This window comes from Amborella trichopoda, chromosome 6, assembly GCF_054954075.1.
Source record: "Amborella trichopoda isolate Santa Cruz 75 chromosome 6, AtrichopodaSantaCruz75HAP2 v2.0, whole genome shotgun sequence".
Classification (NCBI taxonomy): domain Eukaryota; kingdom Viridiplantae; phylum Streptophyta; class Magnoliopsida; order Amborellales; family Amborellaceae; genus Amborella; species Amborella trichopoda.
In genome coordinates, this window is record NC_142341.1 from 4,695,661 (window position 1) to 4,713,745 (window position 18,085).

Consider the following 18,085-nt stretch of genomic DNA (forward strand, 5'->3'; position numbering starts at 1 on the left):
CGAAATACCCTTAAAAAATGATGGGAATAGTTTGGTCATTTTAAATTATTGAAAATAATTTTTTTATATTTTTATCTGGTTCGAAATTGTGTTAGGTATACACACCCGACATTTTTTGTGCTAGTACTCAGCACCATTGCCAGCACGCGCTTACCATGTTCCTCACATTCTCTCTCTCTCTCTCTCTCTCTCTCTCTCTCTCTCTCTCACATTGTGGCGTCTGGCTGTCAGCTTCCTCGGCAGGCTAGGCCTTGTCTAACTCCAACAAATGAGGTTAGGAAGAAACAAGATGAGGCAGAAGGAACAACAGATCATTACTAGTAACTTTAGCATCCACTGATTATATCTTAGGGCCAATGCCTCAAAATATGCAAGGAGGAAAAGAAACAGACATCTGAGGCAGAAAAATGCAATCACTCGACTTTCAGCAGTTGTTCACATGTTTTAGGGAGCAATTGTGTGCATTAATGACCCGCGACAATAAGCAGCTTCTTCATCATCTTGTCTTCCTTCGGGGTTTTGTCGTAGGACCTTCCTCCAATGACACAAAATGCGTTTCAGCCAGGAAGCATGAACTTACTCCCCATATATATTCTATTAATTGAGAGTATTGCCAATCACTCAAAAAGGGAAGCCATCACTCAGAAGAGAAGCTGAAGTCACAACCCTCACCACAATCCAACAAAACACTAACATGCCATGTGTTAAGGGCTAATGTTGAGGTAGAGACGGTATCTTCTCGAGCATATCGCGACAAATGACATAATTGTCCTGCAATTTTCAGCAACCCCAAATCAGACCAGAAGCCAGCACGAATGAACATTGACATCTTATCACAGTTCTCGTACCTTTCTAACAGTATCCCATGTGTTGGAATCAAAATAATGATAAGATCCCATCTCATAGGTGCCCGCTTCAACAATGGACTCCCCATTTCCAGCCCTTGTGAACCACAATTGGAGCTCCCTGTGATAGAACCACCCTCGTGCATACCTGCATTCAAACATTACCCAACAAATTGCAGGCCAACATCATCAATAGCCAAAACTCAAAGCAAAACCTAGAGTGTGGGTCTTACACATTGCCACTCATGGCCGTGTGCACTTGTTTGCATCTATTTTTGTGTTTGTAAGAACATGTGCATGACGAGTGTTGGAAAGAATGACTCAGGCTGGGTGCTCCCCAGATCTAAGCCGAGTACTCGGCCTGAGTGGGGCTGAGTTCTGGCCAAGGTCACAAATGTTTAAAAATTAAAAATAAAAATAAACATAGAAAATCCAAAAAAAATAGGAAAATATCTTTAAAATAAAATTAAACAAACTCATCTAAAATGAGGTAAAAAAAGTATCACAAAAATAAATTTAAAAAGAATCAATTTGTGACCAGGGTTATTTTAGAAATAACCTAAAAAGAAAAGAAAATATAAAAATAAGAATTCATGGCCAAAACACTTTCCAATCTTTGCCGAAATGATAGAAAACATAAAAAATCATATTGCTGATAAATTTCTTATTTAAAAAAAAATTATTTATTTATTTATTTGTTTAAGATCCCCGAGTTGGACACCCAACTTGGAGATACTCAGGCTCTCCATCCTAAGCCCAAGTTACTTGAGAGAGTCCAAGCTGGCTCACCCAAGTACTCGAATTCTGTGCATGACTCCATACATGAGAGTGGCTGGGTATGTCTATTGCATTAGGAGACATTCATATAAATGGGTATAGCCCTTCCTTGGGAGGATAGGAGGCACATCAGTGTTCTTTGCTTTTTAGGACATTATTTAGGAGATAGATTTCTCGTAAGTAAAAAGATTCATTGTTGGGCAACAGAAACAGTAAACTGGATATTGAGACAACCATCATGTATGTACATGCCATCGTACTTGTAATTAAATATCAGCAGGAGAGCTGTAGCTGCACGTGTCTGCACAAGTGTGTGCGAGTGTGTGTGTATGTGACTGTATGTGCATTTGCTCACTTATGAGCCCCTCTGATGTGTATGTGTAAGAGAGGGAGGGAGAGGGAGAGAGGGGGGAAGCATACAGTTCATTGGCGGCATACAACTGTGCTTCATCATTGGGCATACTGCATGAAAGGCAAAACCATGCAAGAGTTGGCTTTGGATCTTGAGATACTAAAATATAGCCATGAAACACATAAAAGAAGCTAAACTAGATAAGAAACACTACCTGTAGAACGCATAAAACAGTGTCCCCAACCTGTATTTTGAGAAATAACCATGCTACATTCGAAGTATATAGAGTCAAAAACAGGTGCATATTTCCCTAGTAAAAGATGCAAGGTTTTTGAATATTGGATGACTCACTTGTAGCCTGGGTCCAGGCTGAATGTAACACTGAGGCAAACGATACTCAGGGTCACCTTTAGTAGGTTGATCAGACCATGGGGAGCCAAAAGTTCGATGAAGGTCCTCCCTGGAGTCCAAGTTTAACCCTAATGTGGTAAGATCAGTTCCCAAAGCTAAAGATTGCAGGTCCATATCCAAGGACTTTATAATACTCAATAAACCTGCCAGCGCAAATCTATCAAGGGAGGCTTGCACCCCATGCAAGGACTTCATATTCTGATCTCTGGGCTGAGCAAGAGCTGAAATCTGTTGTATACGAAATTCGGATTGGTATTGATCTTGTGGATATTGCTGAATAAGCAGGTCATCTGATGCCAAATCAGAAGCTGCAATCGAAGTGTTTACTGTTCTTAATCCCATAATTGGAGTGCCACCCGTTTGAACCTAAGACAGTAAGAATTTCGGATCACTTGAATGAAAAACTGAAACTTCACAATCTGAAGCACCTGTAAATTTTCTTTTGTGAACTGAAGCACCTGTGAGCGATAAGAAACAGATTTCCCATGGGAAGATGGGAATAATTCAGAGCCATGTATCTGGAGAAAGTCTGGAGAATTTGCTGGAGCCAATGTGGCTCCAGTTTTACCAACTGATGAAGCAAGGTGCTGTTGTTGTTGCTGACGATGGGATGCATAACTTCCAGTTAAGCCGAATCCTGCTGACCTCCCCAACTGTGAAACACTGCAAGCAGGTTAAAATGCGTTGACGGAATTGTGCAAGAATGACATCACCACAACTTTAAAGGCCACATTACATGTAAAGGAGAATGTTGCCCTTGAATCATTGGAATGGCGTTGTCATGATGATGTTCTTTCTGATGCAAATCCATCGTGAAATCAGCATTGCCACCTATAAAAGTTTCAAATACAGTACTAGTGATTATTCAGGATGAAAAGAATATACACACATGCAAACAAAGTAAATGTCACCGCCAATTTAAGGCAAAACACAGAAAAAGAATTAAAGAGAAGACTATAATTTTGTTACCAAGTGTGGTACCTTTTTTAAAACCCAGAATTCATACATAAAAAAAACTATATAGAGGGCACACAGTAACATGTGAAAGAACCAATCAGCATCAGCATTACAAGCTGCATGAAAAAAATTAACTAAGAGAGGGCGCATACATACTGCTGACCACTGCACTAACCGGAAAAAGGACACAATTAAACCCTCCCCTTCCCCCCCCCCCTCCCCTTCCCCTCTCCCCCCCCCCCCCAATCCCCCCTTTTACCATCCCCCTCCTATTCGTGTGAATCTAATTATATGTTTTGGAGCTAGACCTCCCAAGTGTATTTGACTTATGATTTGCTCTTTTACATGAATGGATCCTGCAAGGTGTGTTTTATTCATTTGTATCTGAAGAGTGTATCTTTATGGATAATTGACATGCACATAAGAGAGACAACACAAAAATAAGATTCGAAAGGCAAAAATATGAAGGAAAAGGTGACAAAGAAGAATTGGGAAAGGCACAGATCAACAGGGCATGGGAAAACTCTCTTCAATCAACATGTGGGCTCCATCGATAATGTCAACAACCAAATTGGACTGAAAAGATGGGAAACTATTAGCCTATTCCATCACCTCTTCCATGACATTAGCAGGTCAGCAAGGCCATGTCAGATTAGACACACCTCATAAAGTTGAGAGGACCTCCCTTAGCATATAATGGGCCAAATATTATCTGGCCATCAATTGGTGTGATGGTAAAAAGCTCGGGTAGCCAGCGCAAGTGCACAGGATCGAGTCCTAAGAGCGGCCAATTTGTGCATAAAAAGCCAAAGGTTAGGACCGTTTCCAGCTCACCCCTCCTGAGAACCTGCGTAGGCTGGACCAGCACCGAGTTACGGGCCAGAAATTATCTGGAAGAAATCTCTGGACACAGGTAAGAAAAGACATTGAATACTACCTCCAAAGGTCCACCCAAACCTAAAAGGTTCAAATATCTTCTGAATGGAAAAAACTGCTCCAACTCTCCCCGACACCAATCAACCAATGTCACCAAGGGAGATCTGTGCAATTTAAGTTTCCAGGTCCCAGCTAGACATGGTATCAAGCTTAAAGACCGTGAGACTAGCTCTAATAACTAATTTTATCTAGTCAAAAACACGGTTATTGTTCTGATTCTTGGGAACCTTGTGAGGGACACACCCAGTAAATAAAAGCATCGCAGGCCTCTATTTCCCCACGTACCAATCTTCAAAGACCAACCTGCAAAATGTAGTAATTCCTCCCCTCCCCTATCCTCCAGAAGATAGCTCAAGGACACATCCTACAAAGAATAGGGTATCACAATGCATCGGGTCATGGAAGCTAGCACCCTGACAAGGCTAACAACTGAGATTGGTACAATCAAGCTATCCGGAAAAAGCCACAAAAGTAAGCCAAATAAGTCTAAGAAGCCCCGGAGTAAGAAAAGATGATCTACAGATTTCCCTTGCAACAAATAAATGTTGAAATCTGCAAGTAGTCTCCAGTACAGACCTTATCAATCAAAACCACCCATCAGAAATTTACCCAAAAATAAAACCAACCATCAAAAATCATGAACACTAGGAGTTTGACGACAGAAAACCACCAGACACTATGGATACTATCAGAACATCCCTCCCTCCCCATCCCCACAGTCAAGACCAACAACCCCATTTCACTGCTTAGTGAAGACACTTCCAACCAAAACATTGTATGTCACATGGCAGAAACAGATCTAGTGTTGAACCATTCACCATCCCTCCTCTGCTTCTTCTTATCATGCTCAAAAACTGCATAACTGGCTTTCATATGGAGTGGCTTTAGTCTAAAGTCTCTATCATTGATTTCTCCACAACGTAATTTGATTTCCTACGCATTCCATTTTTACTTAAGTGTAAGGTCGGATCACATTTGTGGCAGAAGCATCACATGCATGATAAACTCCAACAGCAAACTTGGCAACCCAAAAAGAGAAAACAAAAAAGTGTAAGAACAGCTTTAATATGCATCAATTGCTTCAGTGACTTGCATATTGGGAGCACTCATACATGCAACTTATAAGGTTAACCATCCTTCTCATTAAAAGAGAAAACAAAAAAGTAAGGGTGTGGTTTGTATAGAGCCGAGGCCCTAAACAATCAAAATAAAGCGCATCTTCAAATAGTGTCGAGAAATGTGGTTTCAATACTGGAAATCTTTGTGAGAGCCTTAAAATATATTTCCATCTTTAATTATAAAATTTAAAGCTTAAAAAACAGTATGGATCGAGCAGATCTATGAAAACTTGAAAATTGACGGTCCCAAAATGCATTACAAGATGCACTATTTCCAAAATTTGAAATCCATTTTTTTCTCATGTCCATGCATCTTGATGTTGAGATGATCAATTTGAGGATATTTGGGCATCAAAACGACCTCTTCAAGTGAAAATTTTGAGGTGGGTTCTAATTTGATTGTTTAAAGCCTCGGCTATATATAAACTTTTTCCAAAAAGTAATGGAGCCATAATTTGTTAATGGTGCAACTTCAAAATTGCATACTCTCATACCTAACAGCATAGCTACAGCTTCTCAAGAAAAAGAATTTGATTACACCAATGACTTCAAAAACGCCGGGTTGACACGGAATCGCCCGGCCCAACCTAGGAATCAATCACCCCGTGCCGATTCTATCAATATATACGAAATCGTCCGGGTCTAGAAGAGAACCGCCGATTTGCTACGATCAAAAAGGCATTTTTCTACAGTAAAAAATGCCGTTTTCTATAATAAAATTGCCGAGTCACTGATCCGGACCGGTTCTTGGCAGGTTCACTGTTTTTGCACACGTTTTTTCACCGGTTCACTATTTTTTTCGCACATAAAAATGGTGATCCAGACCGCAGATTCACCAATCCAAATCAGTTTTTGTGATGCCCAACCTAGTCACCGGTCCACTTTTACATCATTGGATTACAATTGAGACAAAGGACACTTGTAAGGAAACATGATATTAGTGCAGGCCAGGCAGGCATTTTTATATAAGCAGCAAGCCCTGGAGCCACTAAAAGAATAAGTCCTATAGAATCATAGAGAAAGCGCTTAGTTCAGTGCAGAATAGATCACCTTTAAACCCAGGCAAAGCTGGAAAGTCTTCATTTTGAATGCTGAACTCTTGGTTTTGTTGGACAATAGAACTAACACCACCACCTTGTTTTCGTAGAGAAGCTGGGAAAATTTTAATTTAATATTTAGCATATTCATATAGCCAGCTGAAACGAGACATGACCATGGGAAATCTCTTTTACCTAGTTGTCCTTGAGGCCCTCCAGAACTTGGACGGCCAATCAACCATGGGAAATCATTCATGTCAAAGGGGTAACTATCATTGGGATTCACATCATCTAGCACTCCCACAGAGCTTAAAAAATTATTCCCTGCTTGGATTTGGCTCTGAGCCATTGAGTCTCCAAAAGTTGGATAAGAATTTCCTAGCATAGACATCACTTGTGGAGCTGGCAAAATCCAGACAAATAGTCATTATATAGACCATATGGATATAATAAGCAACATGAACACAAAGACACATACAGTTCAAAAAGTGACGTGCACTAAAAAAAAGTTCCACTTGCATATGAACCATGAGTAAATTCATCCAAAAACAGCTAAAAAAGGAAAGGAATGGACAATAACTATTACCAGAAAATAAGAGACAATATGCTGAAAGTACCATGATTTTCTCCTTGCTCAGAATGATTTCAGTAACAGATTTCAATGACTCAAACTTTATAAGAAAACATTGCTAGGCACCACATAGGTGAACACGGAATGACATAATAATATAGTCAAAAGCTCAAACACAAGCTAAATCGTCACACACGTATAATATTTTATGGACTTCAAAGGCAGTAAACAGAAAAAAAGAAACCCTTTGCAGTAAGAAGTGCCATGCAGACTCCCAAACAAGTATGACCGCAATGCCTTCCTGAATGGCCACAATAAAAAGGATTATTTTCAGGGTCATTTCCTAGGGAAAGGTATGTGAAATTCATTTTCTGATGAAGCTCACAAGTTTGTGACATGAGATAACATCAGGTTAGTAGAAAATGGCCACAACAAAATTGTATGGCCTCAATTACAAACACGATTATGTTTGAGAAAGTAGAATGTATACGCATTTCAACATGGGGAAGCATACTAAGATGGATATGATCATAGAGAAGGAATGGTCATATTCATCACTACTGTCCAACCAAAGGATGTATGGTTATGGATAGAGAGTAGATCCCACCAGAACATGTCCTGACCAGAGTGGTAAGTCATGCCCTATCCATTACCATACATGGATTGGACATAAAAGGCACTTCTAAACAATCACTCTCTATCATTAAATGGATATCTCAATTGTACAACCTAGAGTAAAAAATCACACCTCTACAATACTCATAAAGACAACGACGCGATTAGCATGCGGCCAGCCCGCATATTGTAGAAATGCGGGCTTGGCAATAAATATATTTTTTAAATATAATTTGATCCTAATTTTTAGAGAATACATAATCTTTAACATGGAGATCATGAATATGAAAAAAATAAATAAATTTTAAAAACTATAAATAATAATTATATTAAGAAAACATTTGGACCGTTAGTTACAATTGTTTTTGGATGGACCATCTATTTGCATCCATCTTTAAGATGAATGCTTTATACCTGTGGACCGCATATTGTAGAAATGCGATCCAGCCCGCATGAAACAATTGTTCTAAAGACAATTACAGGCAAAGAAGAGTACTGAACTTCAAAAATTTGAAGGACCAAACAACCAAAACATTCTCTCTTCGCAACTAGTAGCTGTACGTGACTATCCACATCAGCACAGTTGAGCAAATTAAAATCCATGGCGCAAACATATCAGTGGAGAGAATGAGTCTGCTAACAGGGTATGAGATATCTCGATCTTATTTCCAGCAGCTTGAACAACTGGATGGTACGGTTGTAATTCCATTGTTCTCCAGTCTTTTACGTCACATGCCCATATAAACATTAGCAATTTTATACAGCTGAAATAACTTCATATGTAATTTATCAGCGTTTACAACAGAAATCACGGTAATTTCCAGCAGGTTGCATCGAAAATCCTCCATATCTTGGATTGTAGCACCTTTGAAATAAAAGGGAATGAAGGTTGCAACCAGTGTTTACAACTTGGAGACTCCAACTCAGACTTGCCCAAGTTTCTCGGGCTCAATAGGGTGTAAAGCCCGGTACCCCCAACCTCAGGAGTATATGTAATTGATTTATTATTAATTATAGAGTAATAAATGATCTAAACCATGTTCTTTCGCTACATCAGCAGGGGTAAATGATTTAAAGCATGACTAAATCAATCATGATGGACTTATAATTAGTTTTGTATATATTATTCATGGTTTTATGGATTTTTCTTTTTCTTCTATATTTCTATTTTTCTCAGAAAATTATCTTTAACCATTTTCTATTTTTTTTATCCTTTTTAAGAAAAAATCTACTTTTTATGTACCTTATCTGTAGTTTATCATTTTTTTTGGGGTCCCATTCATACCGATTTTTTGGGATTTTTCCCAACTTTCTTGAGTTTTTTGGCTCTTTGGGTGGCTTAGTGCGATCTCGGGTGAGTCCACTCAAACTCGTCCAAGTAGCTCTCAGCCATGCCAGGGGCCGAGGCCCAGAACCGAGACGAGTTGTAAAACATTGGTTGCAACCATAACAAACGATAAATGGGTCACACTAAGACTCTTTATCAATCTATGTTTATGTTACCAAGATATCCCCATTCTTGATCTCCCAATAATGAAAGGAGGTGGTACCTTTTATGATCAATGGATATTCATGGAAGGCTGGCATAGAGAAGTAACAAGTATCAAAGCCATATCTCTCCCACAGCAGAAACTACATTTCTAGTGTCATTCATCCCTAGCCCCTTGTCACAATGGCCATTCAGCAAAAGAGGCAATTACAATTTTCCCCTTGATCCACTTCATCCTAATTTAAGTTGCCAACTCATGTCATCTTACCTCATGATAGAATAATCATATATTCTATCCTAAGATCAGTACTGCTAAAATATCATCTAATTGAAGCACTTTTTTTTTTGAGGGAATCTAATTGAAACACTTTTGCTTTCCTTTCTCCTTGATGACCAAAGGTGAATTTATTCAATTTCTTAATCTTCTCTTTCACCTATTGAATTTGCTCCCCGTAAAGCCCATCTATCACTCGGGCACACTATTACTCCACCTTCTCTTTAGCGACCCATAGTTGTTGGAGACGAGATCGGATCAGGAGTGGGAGTGGTTCAAGCAATGCCGAACCGCCATACGGTGGACGCTGTTTGGGGTTAGAATCAACGTTCGTACATTCAGCAAGTTAAGGAGCTAGATCCTAGGATATCTAGGAGTGAGATCCCAATGTCTCTGTGATCGAGGTTTTGACTTGGAGGGAACTAAGCTCCACTATACATAAAATGAGACCAATTAATATTATATGATAAAATCAGGATCGAGCCTTTGCTTGCTCAATCCATTACAATACAACTTAGCTTCTTACCAATACCATAGTTATAGTACTCAAGTTTACTTATCATAAAGGTTTTTTAATACCATAATTCTAGTATACCACAATGTGATATGCACCACAGTTTAACATACCCTAAAGAATTAAATCTAATATACCAAGGAGAGGAGCAGTAGTTCAATTAATAGACGTGTTTTAAAATGTGGCCGCACAGCAGCATATGCGGCCGCATCATGAGGGATGTGCTGGCAACCACATCACCTGGCACCGCATATGCACTTTGGTGGGATGCGCCGCATCCCACCTCATATGCGGCCGCATAGCGCATAGCCAGCATAGGGCGCATAAGCAGCCCGTGTGCGAAATGAAAAATACCCCCTCGCAAAGGGGTAGTTTGGTCGTTTTACGCCCCGAAAAAGGGGGGAAGGGTTTTGGGGAATATTAAACTCCCCAAACCACCTAAATCAGCCACATTCGTGGCCTCTAGGAGATTAAATCAATCAAAAAAAAAATGTGGCAGAAATTTTATTTTTCGAAATTCTTGGATTTTAGTGATGATAATGATGCACATGGAGACTCTCTAGATAACTTGTTTGATTAAGATTTGAAATTTAGAATCTCAAGACTTGAGAAATTATGATGATTTGTCTTGACTTTTGAACTCTTTAATCTTCATAAACTTTTAGTTTGTATTTTGTAACTTTAAAGTTTGTAGTTGCAAATTTGTGATTATGGTTGAATGTTTTATGAAGTTAGTTTCAAGTTTCTACTTTCTACTTTCTAATGTCTTCTATGATCTATTAGAGATAGTGGATATAGAATCTTTGACAACTTATAGCTTTAGAGTTAATAAATAAATTAAAAATCTATTATCAATTTATCACACAAATCACCTCCATATTTTTTCCTATGCATTAACCTATTTTTTTGGATTTTTTTGATTTTTTAATGTTTATTGCCTGCATCAGGACCGCATTGAGCCGTATCGCCACATTGGCCCCCCCAACGCATCGGCCGCCTCCTGCATTTTAAAACACTAATTAATAGTATCTAATTTTGTAGGAAGCGAGATCCCCATTTCTCTGAACCTAACTCCCTCTAAGATCCCTTAAAAGAACCACGGGATCAAGCTCCTATGGTGGGGCTCTGGCCTTACCCATACGGTTCCCGAAACTATGAATTGACCACATATTTTCAAACCAGAAGGGTGTGGAGCCTCTGCCCTTGGGATCCATATCTAGTATAAACAGGTAATAATTGGAACTGGCCTTTGGGGAGAGCCTTTAGCTAAGCACCAGGGCGAAAGATCCTGGGTACCCCAAACTGATGGACCTATCCTGCATTATCATAACCAAGTCTTCCTAATTGTTTGATCAGGTGACAGGGATCTTATCTACAGAAAGATCAAAACCAAAAAATCCAAAAGATGCATATTGTCATTGTTTGACTTACTGCTTTTCTTGAGGTAAAAGCTAGTCATATAGAAGTTTGGCCCCAATATAGCAGAGCCAGCACATTATTCTTACTTATATATTGGTACTTTGTGCTTTGGCGCACCTCAATATTTACATATATAGACCAACATAAGTAGAAGCCCCAAGTTTTTAAACCATGGCTATAGCTAATCCCAATACAATCGTTAATTAATATGATTGGCGTAACTTGGCCAATGCACCACCCATAATATAAAACACTGCTTTATGCAACTTTGATAGGTTTTCTTGAATTCTATGGCTTGTGCTTTCTTTGTTATTTTAGATCAATATAAACGTATTGACTATCAAACAAATATGACGAAAGATTGAATTTCCAACTCACCAAATCACAAACCCAACACTTCCCTGGACCTAGGAATGTGGTTTAGAATTGTATCACGCGCAGCGCAAAGTTTGCATGTTTCACCCCTCGTCCATTAAAAATAAGAAACTTAAATTTACCTGATCAAGCATCTTTCACAGCTAGCTTCATACAAGGATGACTTACTACTCAAACAATGAAACAAAACAGCAGAACAATATTCATGTATTCAAGAATATTCTTGCAACAACAATGAAAGTTTAAAGAAAGAAGCTAGAACCTTGTTGGAGAACACCTGTTATCAGTCTACTCGCTCCTTGTGCACTTAGACTTCCTGATCCATTGTTAGTAGCTAAACTCACCTGAGATGCTAGACTGGGCCAAGCCAACCCACTACCAGAACTTATGCCCCTTCCAATGTTAACTCCACCAACAATATTACCTCCCAAGTTTGATATTCTGGGACCTGCAATACCCAAGATTGTGGACATTCCTAGCCCTAATTCAGTTAGAAACAGCAGTATATATTGTGAAACCCAAGAAACAGCAACTCCAGCACCATTTGTGCAAATATCACAAAATAAAATAAAAATATTAGAATGCAAATACCTCCTCTACTTGTAACTCCGGAATGTCCATGCAAACCTCCATGTGAGAGCTGCATATAAGACTTATACGAGGTAAGAGAGCTTACAATGGAGGAGACTTTCGCGTACTTTTAAGCTAAACATTAAGTTAATAATGGTCACAGTGAACCATTAAGAAACTATCTGGGAATACCTGAGACAGTGGCACAGGAGGGCCGTTTGAAACAAATCGTCCACTAGAAAGGCCTCCTGAAGGCTGCTGAACACCACTTGTGGAAACCCCACCTACTGCTGAGTTGCGGGAAGTGAGTAAGCCTGGGTTGTTTGGAAGGTTGAAGCTCCCATGAATGTTCTGTAATCCTTGTATGGTTCCTATTAACAAGCATTTCTTCTCACACGATAGTCCCATTCACACATAAGCAACATGCAAGTTCTAAAACTCTAGGATTTTCCTCACCAGAATGATGCAAAACGGGAGCTGATCCAGACTGAGCAGCAAATGAAGATGTGAAAGAACGGCCTGTACTTGAAGAGTCTGGAAGATTTGAAGTTGAGCCACTGATGGTGGACTGTAGCCACCAATTCACAATAGATAAAACAAAAGAAAACAGATAAGCCATACAGCACTTCCATAATCATGAATATTTACAAAGCTCCACAGTAAGCCAATTTAAATAAACAGGTTTAGTAAGATTGGAATAGTTGTTGAGAAACTAAAAAAGAACGGTGGTAGCTCGATATAAGTTATCTTCCCTCAAAAAAAAATAGTGGCAGCTTGATGGAAGAAACAGAAATAACAGAAATGGACTAAATTGCAAAATTCTAAATTGACATTAAATCCTCGATAGGTGAATTCCAACAAAGTAGAATCCTCCACATATTTAATCATTGCAAAGAAAAAACGATTATCCATTTGCATAAGGATTTGAAGCCACCACAAGAACAATTTCCCTTCCAAGAAAATTCAGCAAACCATTTAAAAATGAAGACTAGGAATACGAAAGGAAAATACCATGACAAATCGAATGCATTGATGGAAGTGTCAGGATAGAGTATCAGGCATGTAAGACCTAACTGATAAGCTATGCCAGAAGAAGCATATGATTGTGTTTTCTTTGCCCACCTGACTAGTTCTTCACTTTTACTTCTGAAAACAACTACTCAAGAAGGCCTAAGAAAACAGAGTAATGTACTACTGCCGTTTGCATTTGATTAACAAAACATCCAAACGCACTTTGCCGTTTTCGAAAACAGATGATCAGGAATATCATTTTAGAAACTTCATGTTGGTTTTTATGTTATATAATACTCATATGAAAACAGAAAAAATAACAAAAGAACCAAACAGGAATAATGGCTCCTACAGTAGCATATCCACCACACTACTTAAGGCCATAGTTTCAAAAAGTGGACCGCCCAGCGCTACTTAAGGCCATAGTTTCAAAAAGTGGACCGCTCAGCGCCTAGGCGGATATCCTTGGCCGTCCGCCTGAACCCGCCTAGGCGGCCGCCCAGGGGCAGAAATACAACTCCTTGAAGGTATTTTAGGTCATTTTTTAATACTAAAGTGGCAAAATTGTGGGTTTTAGGCTCATTTGAAACTTAAAACCCATTATAGGCTATTTTAGAGAGAGAAAACGCAAAAAGAAATATATTCTATTGGGCCGCCCAGGTTCTGAGCGCCCGCCTAGGCACTGAGTGGCCCGGACCCCCCCGACCACCTAGATGCCGCCTAGCGCTTTTTGAAACATTGTTAAGGCACACGATTAGAATTCACCTGATACAACTGCCAAACTTTGTGCAAAGTGTCTCTTAGATTGTTGCCCTTTCAATGCCTGCATAGCCCTTCAGTATACTAAATTGCATCTCTCCAATGATCCCCAAAGCCATATTTGGTTGTGTTATTGATTAGCATTTAAAAACTGTGTGGAGACTGGAGACTGAGCTATAATGACTACTTGAATTCAATGTTGTGCCCATGATATAATTTTTCTGAAGTACTTATGTATATGGAAGAGCTGCAGATAAAGGGATAACAATCACCATGCCAAAACATATTTATTTCAATATACTTCAAGCGAGGTGAAATGTAAATGTACATTCATATGCATAAATGAATATCCATGATAACTATGCACGCATATATTTTAGTCATTAGATACAGTTGAAGAGAACGGGAGCCATCTGAAAGGTAGTGTTACACAGCATATACACCGCATCAATCACATATACATTAATATCTTACTATTTACATATGATTTCAAGCTGAAATTTTGTGCACATCAACTAGACTCAAGTTCCTTGCAGTGTTCAAAATTTCATGGCAATTCGATGTACATAATAAAGAACCAGCTTGCTCAAGTTCCCTGTTTTTAGCAATGCGCAAGGCTGCAGCGCCGAAGATAATCTCAAGGCTAAAGAAAGAAACTGAAACTCTGTCGCTCAGCAGTCCTGGGATCCTTTCAGGGTGTCAAGCCCACATGGGGGGCAGTTCACGGCAAAGCCTATATAGACTTTATTTCACTACTCCCTGTCTATCCATTGGTAACCATATTGGTGGACATAAGAGTTTTCGGAGCAGGTCGCGTGATACAACCCTTCTTAGGCTGAGTCTTTAAAATCATAAAGTAAGTTCACCACATTACTATATAACTTCTAGGAGGTCCTCTGTCCTCCTCTGTCACTCCTGGAGGCAAAAGACACATGGTCCCTCTCTATCGGTTATGGCTTCTAAGGCAGCTGTCGATCTGAATACTTCACGATTGCTTGTGAAAGCAAGTCACATGGAAATTGTATCCTACACACAGAAAAGCAGTCTGCTTTTTATGGATCTCAACTTTCAGTCAGTCGAACTTTCACCATGGGCTTTGTCGAGGGTTTCCCAAGGTCTTTCTCATCCTGTGCCTTAAAGTTAAGATCAAAACATGCATGAGCCCTGATTCAGATATGTCCAGTCTTGCAGAGCCCTGACTATTCTTTGGAACACACCATGAATCCCCTACTTGGACCAAATGCGTGGACGCTCCAAACATTGGACATAGGCAGCATGCCAATGGACCATCCGTCTTGTAAAGGCTTGTTATCTCTTTGAACCACTGGATTCATCAGCAAGGTTCTGATATGGATATTATAACTTATTACAGGTACTCCAGTGGGTGCGTCCTCGTACTCACTAATGCAGTTTCCAAATTCCAAGACATGGATTAGTGATAAAAGTGGGACCTGCTCCATGTGTTTCCACGTGTCATGCATAATAAGCACGTGCTGAGGCAATGCCCAGGATCCAGCTATCCATTTGAACCATCACACTACATGAACATCAATCAGAATGTTATCCCTTTGAACTATGACAAACGGTGTATATGGTCCACACTGTGCGAGTGGGTTGGTTTCCAGTTTTCCCTCATAATCACTCCACTATATTTTAATGATTTTAAATGTACATAACTATACAACCTAAGAGAAAATAAATAAACATTACATCATGGGTACAATGCCCATCATCTCTTTGTTTCTCCAAATGATCCAAGGTGACAGTGTTGATCAAAATGTAGGCCACCATTAATTTTGTGGATAGATACTCAATTGCCAGCACTCCTTACTTCACACGCTCTCTGATAGAGTGATAATATATGTCAAAGTGTCTTTATCACAAAATAGTGTGACCCCCGAGTGTCCATAAACTTCATATGGGATCTCTCTAGTAGTTTCAGTAACCGAACTAATGCCGTGTGCATGGCGACATACTCACCCTCCATAGTGGATTGTGTTATCACGCCTTGGCTCTTACTACACCAAGTGATAGCCCCATCGGCAAAGGTGAAAAGCCATCAGGAGGAAAATAAGCTTTTATAGTTACCTCCTCCCCAATCTGCATCACTGTACCTCTACTTGAAGTGTTTTGACTTCCATAGAACCGACAACTCTACCAGACACACATCATAACTAACAAATCTTCCATTCAAGTTATACAACTTAACCACCCCAGTTACAGACCCAACAAACTTGTCATTCTCTAACAAAAAACAGCTTCCCAGAATGGAAGCGTAACAACAAACGGTAACAAAAAATCAGGTTCCTACAGGTACTAGGTACACAACGGACATCTTTCAACAACAAAGACTCACCAGAGGAAGACAGAGAGTTACATTAGCCGCACTATACACCCTAAAAGGCATTGTCACACACGGAATGTATGATTTTTCAATGGTTAATGTGCACAACCAGAATATTATTTTTTTAAAGAATATATTATGAAAATAGGGTGTACAGCCTGCATTACATTTTATAAATCCATAGCAATTAAAATTTTATTTAGGAACCAATGATTAGGAACTCGCCTCGGCCAAGGCACTTGGCCCTTGTCTGAAGCGTTACTTGGCTGAGTCCGAGTGATAAATTAGAAAAATGGCAAAATTTTGAAAAAAATAAAATGAGGCTTCTAAAGTTTAAATAAAACCAAAAACAACCTTAGAAACTCCAAATAATCTTAAAAAAGTATAGAGAAATGGATTTAAATGAATTGATTTATAATTGGAGACATTTAAAAAAATCTAAAAGAAAAGAAAAATCTAAAAATAAGGATTATGCCAAAAAAGAAAAAGACTCATGAATCTTTGCCAAAAACATCCAAATTATATAAAAATACGGATTATGCCAAAAAAGAAAAAGACTCACGAATCTTTGCCAAAAACATCCAAATTATATACAAAACTTTAGAGGACAATCCCATATTTTTAACAATGTTTGGGTTTTTTTTTTTTTTTTGAAATTTTTAAGTACCCTGAGTGGTACATACAACTCAGGGTAAGGGGTAACTCGGCCCATTCCTGGTCGAGTTACTTGCCAGAAGCCGACTCCCATAACACTAACTGTACTGGAACAGTGTATTATTCTTAGATTGGCATACATTAGCTTTCAATGAGGTTTTCTCAAACTCCTCCCCAACCCTAAAAATAAATGCATACAAAATCACTAAAAGACTTGAGTGCAGAGCATATATCTCAAAACAGCGAAATTAATCGATAAATTCCGAAATCGTAGCACGTAAAATGAGGTTTGCAGAAAGTAAGTTGCTCAGTTATCCCCAGAGTGTTTCCAACGAAATCATTAAATTTATTGAAGCAAAGAAAACGAATCAGAACGACAAAATATAAACAATAAACAGAAACTAACCCGCTCTGCATTGAATTGGCGAATCATGAAGCCTCTCTGTTGATTTGAGTCCATAAAAGCAGATCCTTCTGGTCCTTAGGAGGTGAAAATCCGGAGGACAATGCGTTGTTGCATGTTATCCAGCGATAGGAAATCGTTCATTCATCTATCAATAATCTGTATATAAAACCAAGCATTATTGGAGAGAACAAATAATAAAGAAGAAATGCAAAAGCACAACTGCAATTCTTTCAGGAAGGGAAATTAGGGTTTAAAACAAACATGCATGCATCCATAGAGAGAAACATACATACCTTCGTCGTTCTGAATTCTGAACTTTAAAACCAAGAAGAAGAGAGCGAAAGAGCAGTGGATCTCAAGCGAGAGAGACAGAACGAAGGCTCTTTACTGGAAGACCTTCGGCAATTTTTTGTCTCAAGTGAGCGAGCGTGTACTGTATGTTCCGACGGGATCACGCTGTTTATTTACTCGCTCTCTCAAAGGGCCATTTTGCTTTTGAGATTATGGGATCCATCAAAAAATCACTTATTGTTTTCCTGAGAAAAGGTGTGGAGTTTGATTTAGGAGAAATTTACGTTAGCACTGGTTTTATTAGACCGTTATAACAAAAAGGCTCTAGGTCATTATTAGTTAGAAGGACGGCCCTCAAAA

At 39.1% G+C, this 18,085-nt stretch overlaps 1 protein-coding gene and 1 non-coding gene across 23 annotated transcripts; one reads left to right on the plus strand and one right to left on the minus strand.

Annotated features, from left to right (window-relative positions):
- Nucleotides 1-290: 290 nt before the first annotated feature.
- LOC18434421 (putative NOT transcription complex subunit VIP2) lies at nt 291-17,791 on the minus strand. Of its 22 annotated transcripts, none has more exons than XR_016058364.1 (15): nt 17,728-17,791; nt 17,435-17,590; nt 12,717-12,828; nt 12,453-12,631; nt 12,282-12,330; nt 11,953-12,138; nt 6,629-6,835; nt 6,447-6,548; nt 3,122-3,216; nt 2,844-3,048; nt 2,326-2,751; nt 2,189-2,241; nt 2,043-2,084; nt 849-993; nt 291-771 (listed from the first exon to the last, which is right to left on the minus strand). XR_016058364.1 is itself a non-coding variant. In XM_088870539.1 (15 exons), exons 2-15 carry the CDS (start codon nt 17,486-17,488, stop codon nt 712-714), a joined length of 1,890 nt encoding a protein of 629 aa, XP_088726665.1. In that variant the 5' UTR covers nt 17,489-17,590; nt 17,728-17,791; the 3' UTR covers nt 291-711. The 22 variants fall into 22 exon arrangements, 6 of the variants coding, with proteins under 6 accessions (XP_088726665.1, XP_006844554.2, XP_088726664.1 ...); XR_016058363.1 differs by having other exon boundaries at nt 11,968-12,165; XR_016058361.1 differs by having other exon boundaries at nt 11,953-12,165.
- Nucleotides 12,717-12,800, plus strand: LOC148781499 (small nucleolar RNA snoR35). Its single transcript, XR_016058682.1, has one exon. It is a non-coding gene; the product is annotated as a small nucleolar RNA snoR35 (small nucleolar RNA).
- Nucleotides 17,792-18,085: the final 294 nt, after the last annotated feature.

Coding starts and splice junctions, on each gene's coding strand:
- LOC18434421 (XM_011625122.3), bottom strand. CDS start 17,488: ATGGACTCAAATCAACAGAGAGGCTTCATGATTCGCCAATTCAATGCA. Junction 12,829..17,434: donor GCCAATTCAATGCAGAGCGG/GTTAGTTTCTGT, acceptor TGGTGGCTACAG/TCCACCATCAGTGGCTCAAC. Junction 12,172..12,281: donor CGGAGTTACAAGTAGAGGAG/GTATTTGCATTC, acceptor TAACTGAATTAG/GGCTAGGAATGTCCACAATC.